Source organism: Salminus brasiliensis, chromosome 25 (assembly GCF_030463535.1).
Source record: "Salminus brasiliensis chromosome 25, fSalBra1.hap2, whole genome shotgun sequence".
Taxonomy (NCBI): domain Eukaryota; kingdom Metazoa; phylum Chordata; class Actinopteri; order Characiformes; family Bryconidae; genus Salminus; species Salminus brasiliensis.
Window position 1 is genome coordinate 11,596,127 of NC_132902.1, and position 12,757 is coordinate 11,608,883.

Genomic DNA, 12,757 nt, shown 5'->3' on the forward strand with positions numbered 1-12,757 from the left:
TACAACATCTGAAGAATTCAAAATGTCCTCTCCAGAAAGGCCACCCAGGTGCTTGTTTAGTCTCTTGTCATTTCAAGGCTTGACTACTGAACCTTCCTTTTGGCTGGTCTTCCTTTGCGCACCATCAGGCCCCTGCAATTAATCCAGAATGTGGTGGCACAACTTATCTTCGAAGTTCAGCCATGTAACTCCTCTGCTGCGTTCTCTGCAGCTCTGTAGCTGCTGCCCGCATCAGATTCAAAACCCTGACAGTGGCCTACAAAGCCAAGAATGGACCAGCCCCTCCATACTTGATGGAAATTGTCTTCCAAGATGACTTGAAAGTGTAGTGTATATTGAGTATTGTGTATCTAGGTATCCATTCTGACTTTTCTATTTGGTAGCATCTAGTTTTAGGTATCTTTTGGATTCTAGTCTACACAAACTAGCTAAGGATACTTACAGTGAAACATGTTTGTTTATTCATTCAAGTCATCATATATAATATTTTTTTTGTAATTGTATAAAGAAACAATTATATAAAATGTAACCAAAAACCTCAACAAAATAGTTCATGCAGTGCTGGGTTAAAGTAAGCATATATTTGGGCAACACCTATGGATGTATGGACCTCAGGATGTTGGTTCATTCTGTTATGTAGTGACCTATTGCTGGGAAGTATTTCACCCAGCATTTTTCTTAGTGAACTGTGCTTTGTTCAAGGCATGTGCTCTAGAAATTAGTCAAATAAATTAGTAACGTAGGCCTAGTTACTAGACCTACATACTCTAAAGTTTAGGACCATAATAATATCACTATGTCTTCTACTACTACCACTGCCAATAATAATAATAATAATAATAAGAAGAAGAAGAATAGCAAAATAAGTAAAATATACTATGATCAGTGAACACATGGTAGTTTTTATGTTAAATCTTATTGATCAGATGGTTCTTAAGATGGCAGGACAGATACAGCCATGAATGTCAGAAAATTATTTGAGCAGCTCAGCCCTGATGAAAATATATTTTGTAGTAGAAAAGTAAGAAACATGTCAAACTGATGTGCAAGGAATTAAACCAAAGGGCATTTGAGCCATGTTTTATAGTCACAGCCTTGGTTCATGTGAAACTACTGCGGTGGGAAAACCACATCTGTGTTGTTTTCCACAAAGACTGTACATATTTAAACTTGATAAAAAAGTTTCATATGAGTCTCTTTGTTTTTGTCATGTTTAAAGATAAGCTTTCTTTAAGAGTCAGCATGTTCTGTTGTCCATAATGGTGATGAATCTTATCATACTGGGGACACTGGGTATAAAATCTCCTTCTGTCTCAAGTGCAGGGTAGGTTGTTTCTTCTCAGAGCCTTGAGGTAAGACTACTACTGCATGGTAAAGATTTGATAATGTAAAGTTTTTAAACCTAAACATTAATCATTTTGAATGTAAAAAAAATCTGTTTGTGACTGAAGTGACTTCTAGATGGGCAGATATAAGACTAAGATCCTTGAGCTGCTACAACGAAAACTATGTATTAAAATGTGTTCAGTAGTTACATGCAGATCTGTGCTGATATTCACAGGATATACTATTACCATGTACACTTTAAAAAACCATCACTGCATTTAATCAAAGAAACATTTTCATCTAGCAGTTTCATCAGTAGTGGCTCTGCTTTCACAAACCCAATTCTTATTAGATCTTGGTACTCGTGTTAGTGGGTTATGGTTTTAAACACATTCACAGCTCAGGGTAAATGTTAAAGTGCTGTCCTGTGCATGTGATCTCATAAAGCTGAATCAGCAGTGAATCATGCAACTCTAGCTAGTTCCCAGGATTGTGGAGAAATAGCTTTGTAATAGCTCTTATGTATACTAAATTCCAAATTAAGTGGTAATTACATTAGTCAACATTGTTAATGATGTTTCTGCTCTCTGCTGGCTCCCCCTGCAGGTCATTGGCTGTCATGATTGTCTATAAGGTGACTGTGGGTCTGCTGGCCCTGTTGCTGGTCTGCTCTGTCAAAGCTGAGGAGGTGAGGCAAATACATTTATGAGCAACACACACACAAAGAGAGAAAGATAGCAGTCTGTGCTGTCTTACAAGCACATTTAGCCTAGAGGTGTGATTGACTGTTAAAATCAAGTGTAGATCATTTTCCTTTACATCCAAATACAGCCCACCAGTCAAGACATGTTTGGTGTGGTAAGTTGGATTCTTTGGTTTTGCACAGGAGCTACAGGGCTAATGTTGAGAAGTCTGAGTCACCCAGTATGTATTAGCTACATTAGCTCCAGTGCAAAACTAACTTGAATAAGGGATTAAATGATGCTTATTGTTACTTGGGAAACTGTTTTTTTAAGAGTAAAGAGTTTAAACTTTGTCCTAAAGTTCCCATTTTCATCTCTTTTATGTCTTTGCCATGTGACACCACGTCTAGTCTAGTAAGTCATTTTCAATACAGTTTTAAATCACATGTGACTTTTTTGTAATAGTTTATGTGTTTGGAAACAGTCAGATGTTATTAAGTAACATAGCACTTAATCACCCCTTTTCAATGAGGCATTATGGATGTTCATTCTCAATATTGTATAGCTTAAAGAATACATTATGACCACAACTCTGTTCATCATTCTGGACATACTCATAATGTCAGTATGTCAGAAATACGATTCCAAACTTTTGAATCATAGTGTAAATGTTTATATTAACTTCTAATATAAAAAACTTTCAACTTAGATAGCAAATCATTAGCCTCAATGACTGACTGTGTGATTTGTCTTATGTGAAAGTGGCTGTTGAGAATTCTGCTGAATTGTCTGTTGGTGAGCTGTTGGAGAGAGCGAACAGAGGCATTGGTATGTCCTCACACACAAACACACACACATCTAGCACCATTACTGGCAGTAGCACCATGCTTCAACACTAATCCATGCAGCAACACTAAAGTACAGCTTAGCTTAGCTAAACAGAAGACATCCTACCAAAATACTAGAAAAGGTTGAGCACAGTTATGGCCAATCCCTTCCATTATGGGGTTTCAGTGGTCCAGTAGATCAAGCCTTAAAATAGAATAAGAAAAAAAATCAATGCTTTTACGATTACCAAACTAATTACCATGACCACCAAATACAGTTCTGGGTACTTCACTACCAAATTCTAACACCTAAGTAGAGTTAATACCAAAATCTAGGTGACTGGCAAAAATTGTTTCTTTAGATAAGCATGAGGGTATCACTTTTACCTCCTCAAAAAAAATGTAAATAGAAAGACACCCGTATTTACCATTTATATTGGACTCCCCCATTGTAAACTGAAGAACTTGTGTTGCCCCCATTGTAAACTGAAGAACTTGTGTTGCCCCCCATTGTAAACTGAAGAACTTGTGTTGCCCCATTGTAAACTGAAGAACTTGTGTTGCCCCCCCATTGTAAACTAAAGAACCTGTGTTGCCCCCATTGTAAACTGAAGATCTTGTGTTGCCCCCCATTGTAAACTGAAGAACTTGTGTTGCCCCGCCATTGTAAACTAAAGAACTTGTGTTGGACCCCCCATTATGAACTAAAGAACTTGTGTTGCCCCCGTTGTAAACTAAAGAACTTGTGTTGCCCCCCATTGTAAACTAAAGAACTTGTGTTGGACCCCCCATTATAAACTAAAGAACTTATGTTGCCCCCCTCCCCCCATTGTAAACTAAAGGACTTGTGTCGCCCCCCCATTGTAAACTAAAGGACTTGTGTTGCCCCCCTCCATTGTAAACTAAAGAACTTGTGTTGCCCCCTCCCCCCATTGTAAACTAAAGAACTTGTGTTGCCCCCCCCATTATAAACTAAACTTGATTTGGACCCCCCATTATAAACTAAAGAACTTGTGTTGCCCCCCATTGTAAACTAAAGACCTTGTGTTGTCCCCGTTGTAAACTGAAGAACTTCTGTTGCCCCCCATTGTAAACTAAAGAACTTGTGTTGGACCCCCCATTATAAACTAAAGAACTTGTATTGCCCCCCCATTATAAACTAAAGAACTTGTGTTGCCACCCATTGTAAACTAAAGACCTTGTGTTGCCCCCCGTTGTAAACTGAAGAACTTGTGTTGCCCCCATTGTAAACTAAAGAACTTGTGTTGCCCCCCATTGTAAACTAAAGAACTTGTGTTGCCCCCCTCTATTGTAAACTAAAGAACTTGTGTTGCCCCCCCCCCATTATAAACTAAACTTGATTTGGACCCCCCATTATAAACTAAAGAACTTGTGTTGCCCTCCATTGTAAACTAAAGAACTTGTGTTGCCCCCTCCCCCCACTGTAAACTAAACTTGATTTGGACCCCCCATTATAAACTAAAGAACTTGTGTTGCCCCCCATTGTAAACTAAAGAACTTGTGTTGCCCCACCATTGTAAACTGAAGAACTTGTGTTGGACCCCCTATTGTAAACTAAAGAACTTGTGTTGTCCCTCCATTGTAAACTAAAGAACTTGTGTTGGACTCCCCCCCCCCCCCCCCTCTTTCTTTTTCTCTGCTCCCTGTCCACTTTTGCTCTCTTTAATTTCCCTCCTCCACATGAGTGCTCATTAGCGAGGAAAGCTGTAGTTCAGGGTTCTTTGTGGGTATAACAGACTAGGAGGCACCTAGGCACCTAGACCTAGACTCATCTCTGCTCACTTGTTTGGTCAAAAGAGCTCTGATTTTAAAGCATCTGTACACTGCAGAAAATAGAGCAAGCTGTAATAAAAACAATGTACACAGCATTGCAGTCTGTCTGTTTTGGCCTGAAAGACCAATGTGATCTGAGGATTGCTGGTTCGAGGAGATGTGCTAGTCTTCACCCTCCTGGTGGTGGGGGCTTGAACCATTTATTTTGACGTTCTGAGTTTTTTGTTTTGTCATGCTGCTGGCAGGTGTATATACAGTGGTACAGTTATTCTACCATATTGTGTTTATATAGTATACATGCATACACTGTATAAGGGTAGATTTATTTTGAACAGCTGTACCGTTGATGTTACCTGTGCAATTGTCCTGTTGTTTGTGATAGTTCGTGGTTCTGATGAGCCAAAGATCATCGGAGACATCGCTGTTGATGATGAAAGCAGTGAGAGGAACGCAGATCCTTGCACTTCCCAAGGATGCATGTGGCCCAAATCCAGCAACGGACTGGTCTATGTGCCCTACGTCATTGCCAACCACTTCTGTACGTCAACACTACTGTACATTCATCACTGCGAATTACCTTAATAACTGTAATATTACACTACTATTTGTAACGGGGACAGAATTCTAATTCATTTATTTATTAATTAATTTATTTTTTTGTACAGCAAACAAATAATGCATTAATAATGCTACACTGTCAACACTGCACAACTGAATGTAATTTATGTTTAGGGCTCTATTTTCCACCAACTAGGAACCATGTTAAAGCATGTTTAGTGTTACACAGCTGGCTGTATTTTACTGACCTCTATTGTTTTTTCTCAGCCTCCCGTGAGCTGCAGGTGATCCAGCGTGGTCTAGACTCCTTTTCCTCAGTCTCCTGCATCCGTTTCACACCGCGCTCCAACCAGCGTGATTACATTAGCATTGAGTCCCGCAGCGGGTAGGACACAGGACCCAGTATTAAACATTGACATGTACATCATGGTTAAAAGCACAGGGCTAAAACTACAATCAGTCAGGATTATAATCAGACTCTCAGTTATCCAAGAGACATATTTCAATTTCAGCATTCAACTACTGTGATCTAAAGTCAACTGATACTTTGCTCCATAACAACACATCTTTCCTTTAAGGGACAAAATCCTTTCTAAGGAAACAGCCCAGAGCAATGTCTTTGGGTCTTCAGGACACAGTAAACCAGATTCAAAAACCAGATTTCACAAAAAAAGCCAATGACAATAGCCATGTTATTGAGCTAATGATTATTAATGACTGATGTTTTGTGCCTGTTTGGGTGCCGAAATGGAGATGGCCAAAAATCTCTGAATTAGAGCTATGGATTCTAACACAAAAACATCAACAAGCCCAAACAAGCCCAAAAAGCCCAAAATTGGGGAAATATTTTTGGTAATGTGCTCTAAAATTTCAAATTCACTTGTGATGATAATGCTCAATCCCAACAAAAACAGCCTTATAATGTACTGGTTAATCAGGTGAGTGGGTGTAGGTACATCATTTGATGGAGATGCATGTGTCACCAAAAATGAACATTTTGAACATTTTGTTTTAACGTATATCGTCCCCTTTACTGTCAGAATAGTTTAGGTGGTATTTTTTTTACAGACAAACCAGGAAACAAAGAGCAGTAGCACCATATGTCACACCGACAAAAGTGAATGAGCAAATGTGTTACTGTGATTCTTTTAATGTCATGGTACATCTAGCAGTGCACTTTATGAATCTGGCCCTGTGTTTTACTACATTAAAAATACATCTCTTCATAGCCAATTTGCCAGTGTTAAATTAACAAAGTAAGTATTCCTTCTTGATACTAACAGTGTTAATTTAACACTGACAGGGTTGATTTAACACTGGCAAATTTGTTGTGGTTTCTCTTTATTCTTATTACCATATAAAGAGGCAAGATCACCACATCAAAGTGTATAACTTCAAAACCAAACAAAGCACTGCTGTTAACAGATGCTACTCCTACGTTGGACGCCGTGGGTATGCCCAGACTGTCTCTCTGGACCGCAATGGCTGCATCTACCACAACACCGTCCAACACGAGCTGCTCCACGCTCTGGGCTTCAACCATGAACAGTGCCGTAGTGACCGTGACAACCACATCCGTGTCGTCTGGGAGAACATCATTGATAGTAAGCCTACATTTTAATACAAACGTCATTGTCAGAGCTTTTAGATTTAAGGTGAAATGCTGCATCCAATTATTCATTAGGTCATTAAGCTTTTTTGAATACTGTATCAGGCCACCATTAATGCTTTTATTTTATTTACTACATACTTCAGGCTATAAGTACGCCTTCGACAAGATCAACACTTTGAACCAGGGAACGCCATATGACTACAACTCCGTCATGCAATACCACAGGTGAAGCACTCATCAAAGAACCATATTTATTCAGTTCTTTTGTTTTCTACTTCTAACAAAATCTGATTTTAAAGGTATAGTAGTTTACCAGTAGAGGTAAAGAGACTGTCCCCAGACCACACATTACCAAGAAATGTATTTTTGCTGGAATTCTCAATATTACATTAGCCCACATTAGCCTTCTTTGATCCTTCCCTTAAAATATTTTAAAAAGTCCAAAGTTTATTTTCTCACAGTTCTCATTGTTGTTTAAGGAGGTTTACAGTACTGAAAGGGATGCTTGAGTTCTGTATTGAACCATCTACAAATATGTGTAATTTATATAATATAATAATGTACATGCCAGTTAATGTGTATGCATAATTAGGTGTTTTATTCCTTAAGTGTAAGTTATAGATTATTTTTGGACCATCGCCTCATTTTCTTATATGTCATTTCAGAACTGCTTTTTCTAAGAATGGTCAGCCCACCATGGTCCCCATCCCCAACGGCAATGTGTCTTTTGGCCAGGGAACCCAGATGAGTCAAAATGACATCACCAGACTCAACAGACTATACATGTGCTGTGAGTATCACCAAAATACTGCTGCAGTCTCATTAACAGATAGGTAAGATTGACACAGGATGCAATTCAGAGTGTAGCATACATCTGCATATATATATATATATATATATATATATATATATATATATATATATATATGTAGATTGCATCCTGTGTCTATACACATTTATATATGTTGATGAGATTGCACCTTTAATGTATTTATATATTATATTTATATATAGATTCTAATTTTAACATTCTCATCTGAATGTTTTTTTTTTCCATAGAAAGAAGACAAGAAAACCAGCAGTAAAGATCTGTCTGTGTCTACATAGATCTGGAGACCTCTTCTTGATTCTATAATTAACATAAGTGAAAATAATTTAATCTGATTAAAGTGGATGTTAAACAGTTTTGCCAGGTGATTCACTGTCATGGGTTTTAAATGTACACTACGTTGCGGGACTTGCATAAGGGCACTGTTAATGTACCTTTCAGTGGTTTAAAGAGGCATTGCAACATTCCTAATAAAAATACATCTCTTTGAGCATCTTTTTGTTAATCAAGTGTTTTCCCTTGTTGTCCAATTTGAATTTTTGTATTTGCATCTGCTTCACGTAAATGCAATATATGTTACATTAACAAATTTCTGGATTTTAGCTTAATGTAAAATATTTTATATAGACATCAAGTAACCTAAATGCATCCCTCCTTAAATTGAACCCTAATACTGTCATGGGTTTAAGCTTGGAGGCAGACGTAAATCAAGTAACGTTCCTAATATTTTTTTCTGTGACATTATTTACAGTTTAATACATTATATTCATTTCTTTAAGGCACACTGTCATTGTTCAATAATAAATATACCCACACTGGATAACAAAATTGTTGGACTTCATAAATAGAGTGCTAGCTAACATCTTTTGGTAGTCATTGCATGGTGGAATGCTTTTTTGTGTAGGTACTAAAGCCAATAGCCATCTTTTTCCATACGTTCCATACATTCTATGATGAATGTAGTAAGTAGATGGATAGATACTGATCACTCATTACATTTTATTAGTTCCATCAACAGTCCTCATCACAAATACATTAGCAAACACTTAGCTTCTGAATCTACCATTTCATATGCCAATTTAATGTTGACAAATGTATGATTAAATGAATATCAAGTTCTTTACCGTGAGTAAGTCTGGGTGAACTTCAATAGTGTGGTCAATTGCAATCCAGTTTACAAGGCAGAAGATGTGCATTCAGAGTTTACAAACAAACACACTAGTTTATGACTTGTTCTTTAGTTGTAGCTGCTGAAATGTCAAATTGAACTCCTTATACAAAATTATTCTCTATATTAACAGTATGTTTAACAGTATTCTTAACTTGGTTCTATTGCATACGTATACTACGTGTGCATTGTCTCAACAGGAGGAGCTGGATGACAACTTATGTGTTCCGTTTGACGCTTCACTTGACTAAGACATCCTTTTTCAAGGTTGCAAATACTTTACAACATGACTGCCTTTTAGGTACTGTACACAGTAAACTTGCCAGTGTTAAATCAACACTATTAGATTTAACTGAACACTATGGGTGTTAAATGTAACTCTCTCACACACACTCCTTATAATTATTCTTCCCAAAAGTTTTCATATACACACAGACACACACATACACAGGTTTGGACCCCCCTATCTATACGTTGACACATGCATGACTCTCTCTACTGCCTCAATCACTCCAAGCACCTTGCAAACAACAATTGAAAGTAGCTCTGTTGAAAGTTTGATGCAACCAAACAGCCATCTGTAAAATATCTTACTGATTTATTTTACTTATTTATTTTTATTTATAGCTCTGTTTAAGCACCATGTATTTCCTATCTATATCTATAAACAATCTCTTTTTTTCAGCAAGGGCACTGAAGATGAAACGTGGCTGGGTCTTTCAGCATGACAATGATCCCAAGCACACTGCCAGGGCAACAAAGGAGTGGCTTCATAAGAAGCATTTCAAGGTCCTGGAGTGGCCTAGCCAGTCTCCAGATCTCAACCCCATAGAAAACCTTTGGAGGGAGTTGAAAGTCTGTGTTGCCCGCCGACAGCCCCAAAACATCACTGCTCTAGAGGAGATCTGCATGGAGGAATGGGCCAACATACCAGCAACAGTGTGTGCCAACCTTGTGAAGACTTACAGAAAACGTTTGACCTCTGTCATTGCCAACAAAGGATATATAACAAAGTATTAAGATGAACTTTTGTAATTGACCAAATACTTATTTTCCACCATTATTTGCAAATAAATTCTTTAAAAATCAGACAATGGGATTTTCTGAATTTTCATAGTTGAGGTCTACCTATACAGGCCTCTCTCATCATTTTAAGTGGGAGAACTTGCACAATTGGTGACTGACTAAATACTTTTTTTCCCCACTGTATGTGAAATTTAACTTAAACTTGAAGATCATTTTACTGGTTGCCACGGATTGCCACAAGACAGAGGCTGACGTACTCGCAGGATAATTTAATGCCAGACAAGAAAACAGAAAAAACAGAAATCAAACAAGCAAAGCTTACTAAATAAATACAAAAATCCCATAAACAGGCCAAATCTACAAACCATGAACTGACATGGCCGTGAACACAACAGGAACATCTTCTCACATACATACACAAGACCAGACCAGGGACGACTGAAACAAAGGGGTACTTATACAGACACTAACAAGAGACTCACAAGGAACACCTGGGACTAACAGGGGGGCGTGGCTACAAAGGAGACACTGGTGGAAACACTAATGGACAGGCGTGGCTTGGGCAGACAAGACACAAACAGAGCCATGTGCCTGGGAGTACATGGCAAAACCAAACAAAGGCAGACATGACAACAGGGGCAGTGCTGCAGTCATTGTTATTGATGAACTGTGCCACTTATCCTGTTTCCTGAATCTCAATTATGCCCCAAAGCTCTGAGACACATTTGAAAGCTGGATTTTAATTTTTTTAATTTTTTTTTTTTTTTTTTAACAAATCTTACCTATTTTTATTATTTTTATTTTGTGCAGCAAGTACCACAATTTAACAGTTGACTAAAAGATGGATATTTATTTTTTCCTTACAAAGTTACACTTAATACCTGCAGCTTGTATTTTTATTTTTGCTAATGCATGCTGTATATAATTATGAGAGTAAGGCTGGGAGGTCGGGGTGCACGGTTCCTCATCATTCCATCACTCCATCAGACCACCAGGTAGAGAAGCATGATTCGTCCAGTGCTCCAGTGAGTCCAGTGGTGGTGTGCTTTACACACTTGTCATTGAGCGTGGTGATCTAAGGCTTGCATGCAGCTGCTCATCCATGGAAACCCATGTCATGAAGCTCCTGGTGCTTAGTTTTAGTGCTGATGTTAATGTTGCCAGAGGAGGTTTGGAACTTTACGTGGTCTGACACTTGTGTCTGAGTTGCTGTGGTCCCTAAACACCTCCACCTTACAGTTTAAACACTACCACTTACAGTTGATGGAATATGTAGGAGGGAAGAAATATCACCAATGGACTTGTGGCAACAGTGAAACCATAGTACAGAATCACTCTTGAGAACCACCCATTCTTTCACTAATGGTTGTAAAGGCAGACTGCATGACTAGGTGCTGGATTATAAGGGTTATACATCTGTGGCAATAGGACTGAATGAAATTCAATGATTCCAAGGTCCCAATACTTTTGTCCATTTAGCGTCTCCTTATTTCCCAAGTCATTTTCAGGACATTCTTGAAAACCCAGTCTGTCTCCTCATTCTGATTCTCCTATCCCTTTTCAGACTGCCTGTCATATACAGCTTTCTCTGACTGATAAAAGACAACCAGGCCTGTAACTGATTTACAAACATGTGCCTTTAGGTAAATTTGGTAAATTACACGCAGTGATCCCCCTGGGCTAAGGGGTTTTATTTTGGAGTTTGATTGAGCCTTAACGAGATCTTTATCCTTCAGTTCTCAACAACTTTCCAGAGCCAGTTATTTGCAACTAAATCTAGTTGGCTGTGCCGTGTAATTATCATGCTCAACAGTTCTATTAGTGCTTGATGTTAGAAATACACCTAACATGAGCATATATGCTTTCCAAATCAATGTCAGATCTTCGCTGTATCGCTCTCCTCCAAGGCGCTCCCAGGACTCCGCTCTCCTTGCCCATAGAAGGAGCGGGGACTCCCAAAGTTGTTTTGGTTTGTTTTCTTCTCTTCCCTCTCGTTTTCCGAAACACTGCTTCGTAGTTTTTGGTTTATTCCCTTTTTCCGCTACGCTCCTTCCCAGTTTTACTCACCCAAGCAAGGCTTGTGGTTTTCTGTTGTTTATTTCTTCTGCCCCTCCTGAGCACTGATCAGCGTATTTCAGTTTTTTTCCATTATATCTTTCCCAGTGTCATTCCCTTATCCTTGTATCAGCTCATCAGTCCAGGTTGGTTTGTCATCTTAGTCCTTATTTTTCTGTTTTGTCCCTAAATTGCAGCTTACTCTGTTTACTCCTTTTGTTTTGCTACCCTGTTTGTGTTTTCTGTGTTTTCTTTTAATAAATCTTGCTTAGCTCCATTTCTGCGTTAGCAAGTGTTCGCTATTTTTTTGCCACACCTCACCCGGCATGACAGTCTACGTCTAAGTGTTTAACACCAGTTTTACGTTAGTTGCCATGGAATTTTGTAAAGACGTGTCTATTTGTATTAACAATTGTAGTTTTTTTTTTTCATTAAATCACAATGCAATACAGTTTGGCACAATCAAAAGGAGAAAGAAATTAAATAATAAGATGAATAATTAAGTAATTTATTTAAACCGTGTTGTGGTTTGATCTCATGTATTTTGTATGATATGCACCTGGAGATTTATTTCTCCAATTTTGAAATTTGATTCATACTGAATATTTGTTTTATTAGAACTTCTTGTTGTTCTAGAACTTGATGTTATTCAGATTTCTGTCATGGCGTGTTAGGCCAGACGTGAAGGAACCTCACAGAGATGGAACTCAATGCAAGAGGGTTTATTTAACAAAACGAACATAAATTAACATAAGTTAAAAAAGATGAAATGATAAAATAAAATAAAATAAATATATTTAGAATGTATATGATATATAGGCATTATCATTGCATATATAATTATATCATTATACTGTGTGAATTATTTTTTGAATGTAT

General features: G+C 38.0%; 1 protein-coding gene across 2 annotated transcripts; it reads left to right on the forward strand.

Annotated features, from left to right (window-relative positions):
* Window positions 1-7: 7 nt before the first annotated feature.
* Window positions 8-8,122, forward strand: LOC140547784 (high choriolytic enzyme 1-like). 2 transcript variants are annotated; one of them, XM_072670974.1, is made up of 10 exons: window positions 8-48; window positions 1,933-2,014; window positions 2,244-2,250; window positions 2,772-2,837; window positions 5,013-5,168; window positions 5,456-5,573; window positions 6,614-6,792; window positions 6,944-7,025; window positions 7,466-7,590; window positions 7,860-8,122. In XM_072670974.1, coding segments are annotated over exons 1-10 (843 nt in total). In that variant the 5' UTR covers window positions 8-22; the 3' UTR covers window positions 7,862-8,122. The 2 variants fall into 2 exon arrangements, with proteins under 2 accessions (XP_072527075.1, XP_072527074.1); XM_072670973.1 differs by lacking the exons at window positions 8-48; window positions 1,933-2,014; window positions 2,244-2,250 and adding an exon at window positions 2,407-2,423.
* The last annotated feature ends 4,635 nt before the right edge of the window (window positions 8,123-12,757 follow it).